The 10,044-nt window shown below is 39.2% G+C and overlaps 2 protein-coding genes across 6 annotated transcripts in view; one reads left to right on the forward strand and one right to left on the reverse strand.

Moving 5' to 3' along the window:
• Positions 1 to 10,044, forward strand: part of usp53b (ubiquitin specific peptidase 53b) — a 37,123-nt gene that overhangs the window by 22,737 nt on the left and 4,342 nt on the right. For 3 of the 5 annotated variants that reach the window (XM_080759681.1, XM_080759684.1, XM_080759683.1), the window contains 3 exons: positions 684 to 762; positions 888 to 1,744; positions 1,897 to 5,485. In XM_080759681.1, the coding sequence (XP_080615807.1) occupies positions 684 to 762; positions 888 to 1,744; positions 1,897 to 1,973 (1,013 nt within the window). In that variant the 3' untranslated portion in view covers positions 1,974 to 5,485. Of the gene's footprint in view, positions 1 to 683; positions 763 to 887; positions 1,745 to 1,896; positions 5,486 to 10,044 lie in introns of those variants that run through there. The other 2 variants (XR_013963822.1, XM_080759682.1) reach the window with 2 other exon arrangements.
• fabp2 (fatty acid binding protein 2, intestinal) lies at positions 5,622 to 7,939 on the reverse strand. The gene is made up of 4 exons (XM_080759688.1): positions 7,849 to 7,939; positions 6,880 to 7,052; positions 6,121 to 6,228; positions 5,622 to 5,826 (listed from the first exon to the last, which is right to left on the reverse strand). The coding sequence occupies exons 1-4, from the start codon at positions 7,913 to 7,915 to the stop codon at positions 5,776 to 5,778; spliced, it is 399 nt and encodes a 132-aa protein (XP_080615814.1). The 5' UTR covers positions 7,916 to 7,939; the 3' UTR covers positions 5,622 to 5,775.

The following is a 10,044-nucleotide window of genomic DNA, read 5'->3' on the forward strand; positions in this document are numbered from 1 at the left end:
GCGTTTGCGCTTGCGTAGTGCATGCCCGCTGCTTCATGCCCGCTGCTTCACCCTGCTGTGACTGAGAATGTCTTTTGAAGTATACACTGTGCTGCCATCATGCGCTCCCAAGGAGGAGCAGTATCTTATTGACCATAGCCACAACGTGGCCATTTTGCGTTTACGTAGTGTGTGATTGGTCTATTGGTTTTTGTTTTGCTTTATTACATTAATATAGTTGTGTACACATTAATTTCTTTACTATATATTTACTATACATGCATGTCTCCTTTCCAAGGAGCATGTTAAATTCATACCATACATTGTTATACCAGCCATTCTGGGCGGGAACCCATATTGGTATCTTACCCCCTCAGGCCGGGCACCCATATTTGGGTTCTGTACAGTATGTACAGTATTCAAAAATGTAAATTTTTTGATGCTGCTATATAAATATTTGAAGTTTTTCAGAAACCTTAGGTCAGGATTTAGAGGCGTTTTTAGAATCTGCCTTAGGCCTAAATGGGTTAAACCGGGACAGGATTTTAGATGTTGTTATGTAGGCTACAGTATATAGCAACAGGATTTGAATGAAAAATTGTTAGGATTTAGACGTTTTTAAAATCGGCCTCAGGTCTAAATGGGTTCAAATGAAATGAAGATTAGACATGATGTCATCAATTGTCATTTTGCTTCACTCCTAGGTAAACATCAACACAAAACTCAGGGAAAGAACTCTGACCAAGTTTCACATTCACATCTGAAATGTAGTCCAACCTCAAGGTAGTGTGCCTGCAGTATTTCAGTACATGCATTTTCTAGTTATGAAATTGGGATTAACAGTTCACTGTTAATTCACTTTGTCATGTTTGTTGAACAAAACACCCTTGAACTCTCTTTCTTCACAGACGGAAGTTGAAATACAACACTGGCATCTCCCGGAAAGCAGGGAGCACAGAGAAAGAGACTACTAACGCTGACATCAGGACCGGGAAGTGTGACCAGCAAGAGATGGGCAACTGTAGAGGACATAACGGGGAAAGTGTTACACTGCGAGCCGTTGCAAAAACCAGTAGTTCTGAATGGAACAGCTCAGATGATCTGGCTCTCTCTGAGCCTGATGACAGGGATAGTGCTTACCGCTCCAGCAACAGCGAGGCTGTCACCTCCTCGGATTCACAGTGCTCGCGTCTAATCCACCCACAACCCCTGTTCAGCAGTCAGACAGCAGAACTGACCAATCAACGTCAGGTAGGCACAGCCATGGCACCTCACCTTAGATCCGCCCTGAGAACCTCCCCTCACCAGGGTGAAAGTAGCCGAGCTACTTTCCGCCCCAGGCTCCTTCAAGAGCCCTTTCAAACAAGCCCGCGTCCTTCCACCAGAGTCAACATACCCTATGATAGTCCCCACAGGAAGGGTGACGCTTCATGCCACAGGCCCTGCTCGGAAGCCAGCTCCAAGTCAGGCTCTGACCCCGAGAGGAGCACGCCGTCATCGTGTGACAGCGAGGAAAGATTACCTGGATGCAGGTCTGTAGGAGTGGAGCAGGCCCCGCCTGCCCAAGAGGTCTCTCTGACCACGTACTTCAATGTGGACAACTGTATGACGGAGACGTATCGCCTGAAGTACCATCATCAGAGACCCCTTGTCCTCTCTTCCATGGTGCCAAGGACAGTAGTCGTGACTGAGCACAGAGATGCCAGCCACACACTGCCCATTGACGCACACTCACAAGATGTGCCAAAAAACAGACCTGATACAAGTAAGCCTCTCTAGAAAAACTTTAATGTTCCACAGAAGACAACAGAATAGAAAGCACTTGTACAGTTATTTTTTTAATTATTATTTGATTTTCGGTTTTTCCTTTTTCTAATGGAATTTTGAAAGTGAAACTTGTTTTCATTTTTCTAACAGGCCATAATAGCAATAAGCCTACAGCAAAATGGAACACAGTGACTGCCAAAGGACTGGATGAGCGTGGTTTTTTATGAGGGTACTTGGTAAGTTCAGTTTACATGTATGGACAGTGGTTACACACACACACACACACACAAAATAAATTAGGTTAGTAATAATTTTGGTTTTTTTCCCCACCTGATGTAATCGACTTTGAAAACTTTGTGTGTGTAGCAGCTTGTCAATGTATACATCCACACACCACACTAAATTACTTACTTTGTACTGTAGTGAACATACAACTACTGTAACCCTTTAAGTAACGTTTATATCATTTAGCACCAAAAGCAACCATGCACGTTGTCATCTAGTGTGGTCAGCAAAGTTCGTGATGTGATGTCACTCATGCAAAAGAATAATCATACACATGAGTTTTGGATGCCAAACAAATACAGCATGTGATTGTAGTGTGTGGATATGAAGAAAATGTGCTGCTTCACATTGAATGGAATACCAGTTTAATGGCAACTTGTCGCAGACCATAATGAAATGTATTATATGATAATAGTGTTTTATGGATTGTCAGTTATCAGAAAAGATACAGTAGAGGACCTTCCAATTGTCACCCAACCCACCAATGCCCTCTAGTTTTATAAATGGCATAAGGAACAATAACCTCACATCCTGCACGAGAGAGAGAGAGAGAGAGAGAGAGAGAGAGAGAGAGAGAGAGAGGTCTGAGCCTTAATGGTGTGCACCGGGTCACGCCAATACTCTGTCACATTATCTTAAGCAGAGTGCAATGATCTTCTCACAGTGAAGAATTATAATAAAAAAGAGTATTTGCACAGATGTACTGTGGTTTAGGACAGGTGTTAGTCAAATGGAATCTGACCTCCATTAGATACTTTATATCTGTTCCTGATAAAGGTCAGATAACACAAATATAATATTCAACAAAGCTAACTGTAATTAAAGACGGTATTCAGGACCATGCTTTTGGGGAGAATAACAATGATGGATGTTAATTTGATACACAACTAAAAAAATATTTTTGGGGGGCTGCCATTAAGTGATAATGAAGGCCACTATAAACTATAATATTGAATGCAACATCTTGTACAATGTACTGGTGCTAGCTAGCTATTTTTTTGTAATTCCCAGTGATGTCACCTTGTATTTCTTCAGTCTTCCATGACATATTATTGGATATATTTGTATGGATAGTACAGGAGAGGATTATCACAACCCCCAAATCAATAAGCAAGCAGCACCACACCACATTATCTGGCTAATTGGAAAATTGTTCTGAAACCTGCATGTGGCCTTTATAAAGTGTGTGTGAAATATTAGCATGAGCATGGAAATAATAGACATTGAGTCCAATAGACATCAAAATTCCAAATAGTTTATCGGTAGAGCTTCATTTTATGTGACATTTAATATAAGCAATTATACATAGTCATACATTATTTGAAGAAGTATTGTGTGTGTGTGTGTGTGTGTGTGTGTGTGTGTGTGTGTGTGTGTGTGTGTGTGTGTGTGTGTGTGTGTGTGTGTGTGTGTGTGTGTGTGTGTGTGTGTGTGTGTATATATAGGCATTTATTTTTTATGCAAGGCTCAAACTCAGTTTATACTTGAATGTTATTCTGTATCCCCCCCAAGAGCGTCTCGTACAATAGACTATACAAACATATTTTATAAATAGAAAACTTTGATGCAAATAACATTCTGCAAAATGACATGGTATGAAGCTGGGTAATATGATGTTAAGTATGTCATGTTTTTTTTAAGCCTTTGTAGTTTGTATATCCAGAATCCCTACAGTGTTACTCGCCATAGAAATGGTTGTCAGTATTGAAGCTTCAGGCCAATGAGCCTGTTACTGTAGGCCTGCCTAATGTCACAATTAAATTGATTTGATTGATTTTTATATTCTTTACAATTGTATCTGTTAAATCTGTGGTATAAACATAAATGGCAATGATACTATACTGTATATATATCTTATGTGCTGTTCCACAATTTAAATGTTTTTGTCTGTGCTTTGTGTAACCTCTCCTGAACTTTTAAAATGCAATTTCAATACTGGGAAAAACGTCACGTTAAATCACAAAAAAGGAGAAAAAGTGACGCTAACTTTGAATAATTAATAATAGTATTAGTTATACTATTCTGTAAAGGAACATAGCGGTGTGTTCTGTTATGTTTAGGCCATTGGCTCTCACTCACAGTATACTTTACTTTACTGCCAAACAAAATAATTGGTGTAACAATCACCTTGCGGAGACTCGAAACTAGCATGAGATGTGTAATCCAACACAACATTTCACAATACCATTATGTTGTCGGCTAAATTAGGTTATCGTTGCGTTTTAAATCCATTTAAAAATGCAGATTGATTTGAAAAGTCCAACAGAAAATAATACCTGGAGAAAAGACAAACTTCAAATGTTCAGTACTTCCTAACCAGTTAGGTTTAGCCAACATTGATTCAATTAATCTGGTAAATTTGTAATAGTTAAATGTTTTATGGAGGCCTTTGTAAAAGTTTATGTTGTGTATATTGTAAATAATCGTTACAAAATGTTATCATGGGGTGACGTGTCATATGTTCCCTGAGCAAACCAATAGTTGTATTGAAGATCAATCAGGATTTGTATCACTCTCAATGTTTTTGTCTTTACTTGCTTATTGGTTTCTGTATTTAATTTATTTTGTATTTTATGTCAATGACTCTTTCTGTAAATGATGTGTCATAAGGTTTGCTCTTGTTTTCAGTGGCTATATTTTGGATTGTGAATATTGCATTCTCAGTTGAATCAAGAGTGCCTTCACAATTTTGGTGGGATGTGTTATTTGCAAGTGTAAAAATGCATAAAGGGGAAGGATGAAAAGTGGAGGATGTCATTCAAATATTTTGAATATGCAATTCTCCTTTACCCTGTATGCGTGTGTGTGCGTGCGTGTTTGCATGCATCTGTGCATGCATTTAGAGGCGGGGGCTGATACTTGATGCGTGAGGTCCTAAAGTATTAACCTGCTACATCTGGAGAATGTACAAGCTGAGTTGTGGTTAAAGTCGGGTAAAGGCAACCAGTAATTACGGTGTGATTGTGAATCTCATGTGTGAATGGAAAGGAAGCACGATGATTGCTTTCCCTCAGTCATTAATGGCCATTGAACCTTGAAGGCTTACGGTACTGTACATGACTATCCCAAAAGTATTTCTTTTGTCGTTTGTCACATACTGTCCGAGTTGGCATTGTATGAACTATACTCTACAGGTTGTTGGCCTAAACACAATATATCACTTCAACTTAGTGAATAAAAGAGAATTTATACATTGTCACTGGATGAATGATACATTATAGGCTCCTGATGCCTGTGTAAAGTAGGACCTACTGTGACAGGCTGAGTCCAATTGCTATACTTGTGATTAGGTTTTGGCCTTAAAATGAGTACTGAAGTGAGTTGGTGCTTCAGTCAATACTTAATGAATTGTATAAGGAGGGAACCGTTTGAAAGAAACATGTACAGTGTAATTGTCTACACTTTATATTTTTGTAGATGTCAATATATATATTTATTTTTATTCATTGTTAAATAAACTTTAAATTATTATGCTATCACTTTAAATGAGTATTATTTCTGAGTGTTATTTCTCTTTTGTATGCAGTTTGCAACATTGAAGGCTACAGTGTGAGATCTACTAATATAAAGAGGAAGACAAAAAACACAGGCACTCATGAAATTGCTTTAAATATCAAAACCCAGTGCATCTTACAATTGTTCCACATTATACTGTAGGTTTGAAATTGTGCGTTTTATACATGTTTAGTTTACTACTATCGTCGGGGTGTCTTGTCAATCTTGTATGTGTTTGGCCAGTTTGCATCAAGCCTTCTTGAAAATCCTCTTTGCATCCACGCCCTCGTAGTTGTAGGTCTGGAGGGGGAAGTGCATGTAGAGTTAGTTGATTCACTATTTTATAGCACTTTTTTAATCTATGAATACACCTATACTGCTTATCTCTTAACTAATACATTGTAGCTCATGAGATCAATGTGTCACCAATAAAGGTTTCCCAAGAAGCACTGCAGATAAACTGCTGGCACACACGCACGCACACACACACACACACACACACACACACACACACACACGCACACACACACACACACACACACACCACCTGTTCAAATATAAATACATGTCCTAAGTGGGAACAACATACAGTACCTGTACAAGTTCCCCTCCTTCAATAATTCTGGTGGTTGTCAGCTGGTTTCCGTTGTCCTTTCTCGTGAATGTCCCTGTCATCACATCTCCCGCCAGAGCCCATGAACCCTGGAGTGCAATGAATTAAGTATGCATGACATTAATATAAAAAGGTGTGGTCGGCTTCAGAACTAACAGACTTATCTGACAATTCTGATTATGCAATAGCAGAAATGCTGCTGACTGGTTAAATAATGTCATTGTTGGGTAGCGATTTAGGTTTTAATGATTTGGACACAATGGGGTAAAAACAATGACAGGCCAGCTTCAATATATTGATCAATAACACAGCTATATTATAGACAAATCCACAGAGGGGTTTCCTGGTCGTAGCCATTACTGAGGTGTACCACTAAGTGCAGCTTTACACCTCAGCACTGATTAGACACGCCTGGCCTTCAGTACACTGCTCCATGGATTTGTATGAACTCATGCATTCCAGTGCAATACAGAGTATAGAGTAATAAAGAAATTACCAGTCTACTCTGAATGCAATGCCTGTTGCCTATACACTTATACAGTACTGTAGTAGTGATTCTAAATAATCAAATGAGTAAATAATTGACCTACTGTACAATGATTTTCAGATGGTGTTTTAATTTATGAAAAAGTGCTATTAACTGGTAATTGTGCTGGATTGCTAATTGGGGGTTCAACCGTTCAACTAATGTTGCTTGCCAGGGCCCCAAAGGAGCCCTGACAAGGTGTGCAAATTCTTACTTGAAGTTCTGTTCCATCTGCAAGGCTGTACTCAAAGCTCACTCCCAGAGCGAAGTCAATGTCCAGTGTGCGGAAGTTACTGCTCTCTGTGACGTGAAACTTGTCTCCATTTTGTGTAATGGTTACCTTGAGGCCATCATGAGCTGCAAGCTTCCTTTTCACCATGTTAACCCCTGTAATCAAATACACCAAATATATTTAACAGACCTTCACATTGAACAATCATAGGAAACTGATCGTAATCGTTTAATCACCTGGCACATGCAGTGCTTCCTTTAATTGTGCATTGTGCAAGAAGGTGAGTCGGTGCAGAGTTCAAATCACTACTAGGCCAATTGAAAAAGTTCAAAACGTCCAAGGTTTCACATCAAATTCATTGGATGGTTGCAAAGTAAGCTTATGTTTCCAACTTAATTTTTGTGTAACCCCCTAATCATGAGTCGTTGGTTGATTATCAAATTTAAAAAAATCACATAGGTGAGGATGTAGCCCTACATGTATTAATTAAATTTAAAAGGTCTGATAATGCATAATTGTGTTTAATACATTGCAATAGGGACTGATATTTGAAAAATATATATCTCTCTGATCTTAATCAGACTGACAATGAATGACTAATGATCTTAATGTTCCAGTCATTCAGCAAATATTTCATATCCTTTTCAATTTACTTTTAGCTTTGCCAATGATCAACTCTACGCATGCCTCATGAGGATAAGCTTTGTATTCTTCAATAAATACTGTCTGTATACTGTATCTAACAGGCTATATTTATGTAACAAAACACTAGTTTCAAATGTATGTTGCAATGCCTGTTCTCTGTCAAGGGCCACAATGGAAATAACTTTCTGTCTCTTAATTATGTTTTATCCTTGATCTTGATCTTTCTATGAGAAACATGTGTAATGTGTATTTATTTTAATCATAACGTCAAATCAATCTAATCAAATCAAGTCAATGATCACTCACCCATTTTTTCCATGAATTTGTCATAGTTGTCATTGCGGTCTACTTTCCAGGTACCGTCAAAAGCCATGGTGACAGTGTGGGGTGGACGACTCAAAACTAGGGAGTGTCTTGCTTTAGTCAGAGTCGTTCCTTTTAAACCATCATTAGTATGTTATCTTTCCCGGTATCTGTTTGCCGATGTGGCTGTTTAAAGCTCGGAAAATTTCCAAGGCCTACAGTAAAATCCTCAGTGCTAGTTTAACTCTGAGAGTGTACTGTAATAATTACTATAAGGGCCCACTTTTACAATCTTCAGAGTTTATTTAACACCGAGTATTTTTTAGTATGTACCAACTTACCGTATACGAACAGTGCAATGGCTATCTGTGAGATAAAATGACTGCTGTTTACAAAGGGTGTTGCTCCATGTGTTGCAAGTGCAGCAGTATATAGTGTGCAGTAATTGAACATAACTTGAAAAAGTACTGTCTCACAATTTGTTACATGCTTATTGTATTATATGCATGCACTCGCGCATGCACACAAACAAACACACACACACACACACACACACACACACACACACACACACACACACACTGTCTGCTTCTGTACAGATTCTACACAGCATTGTTTGTAACCTGACTGAATCGTATCTGTTTGACACAAATTGAATATTCATCAGCGGCACACTTGGACCTTCAGTTTATAGAATTAAAAAAGTTCCTTTTCACCAACCATCCTGCAATATCACATCTGAGATTACAGATTAACATTACTAATTACATTAGAATAACATTACATTACAAATTTTCTTCAGGAAGGCTGTTTTATGCTTGTAAGACGAGTCTGTGAACAGAACAGACATGCAACAGACACTTGTCTCTGTCTAATCTACTTTTATCTGACCGATCAAATTATCAGGACATGACATAACTCACCCTTATCTGATGCTCTGTTGCTGATCATCTTAGATGTGTAAGCCATTAGAAAACTTAATGACCTTCCTGCACCTAAAGGTTTTTCTGGCATTAGAAGCAGGATATGGATTTGAACTCAGATTGTTGTGACTCTCTAGAGTCTAGAACAGTGGTTCCCAAACTTTTTAGCCTGTGATCCCGAAAGATAAATTAGATGTTTTCCCGGGACATTATAAAAAATCTAGGGTTGCAAATTGCAGCTAGATTCATCCCATTATTAAAAAAATCTATAGTGTTGAAAATTGCGGCTAGGCTAGAACCTGCTGTAATTCCCGTAACTCGAGAACCGTTCGCCCCACCAATTTTAAATTCGACACACACATTCCACACCATCACAGGGAGTGCAGTGCCCGGCGTCGAATACCACGGTTGTCCAGAACCGCCCCAAAAGGCCTCTGCCCGGCTCTGGACAGGAACCCCTGCCCAGGCTCCTCATAAATATGTTCTGACATCTGCATATATTCCAAATTTGGGCATTCCCGACGAAGCATAAAAGGGACACATACTGTACATAATAACTGGGTGGGGCATTCATTTCCAACTTGCATCGTTCCAAGCAGGCCAGTGCCCAACCACTCTAGTATTTTAAATGTAAGAGAAGAAAATGTGATTATTACTCAAGTCGTGACCCATGCAAATTGGTCTGTGACCCAAAAATCGGTCCGGACCCAGTGTTTGGGAACCAGTGCTCTAGACTCTAGAGCAGGGATACTCAAATAGATTTACCTGTGGGCCACATTACAAAAATGGCAAGGGGCCAGGGGCCAGTAGATAAAATTACGACATTAATGATACTTGATAACTTCTCTCTTTCAATTGCTTTATTTTCGCAAAATGTATCAAAGTACAATGTGCATGCACACAATATGTAAATAAATAAATGTGTTACATTTTCTTGCATAAACACAAAGAGCTGTTTCCATAACTGCACAAATTATTAATATAACATAACATGAGTAGCTCTTTGCCTGCCTGCCTGTCTGTCTGTCTGTCTGTCTGTCCATGAGTAGTTATTTGTCTGTCTGTCAATGAGTAGCTGTCTTACTGTCTGCCTGTCTATGAGTAGCTGTCTGCCTGCCTGTCTATGAGTAGCTGTCTGTCTGCCTGCCTGTCCAATTGTCCATGAGTAGCTGTCTGTCTGCCTGTCTGAGTAGCTGTCTGCCTGCCTGCCTAATTGTCCATGAGTAGCTGTCTGTCTGCCTGTCTATGAGTAGCTGTCTGCCTGCCTGCCTAATTG

This window comes from Protomyctophum bolini (assembly GCF_963924005.1).
Source record: "Protomyctophum bolini genome assembly, chromosome: 3".
Taxonomy (NCBI): domain Eukaryota; kingdom Metazoa; phylum Chordata; class Actinopteri; order Myctophiformes; family Myctophidae; genus Protomyctophum; species Protomyctophum bolini.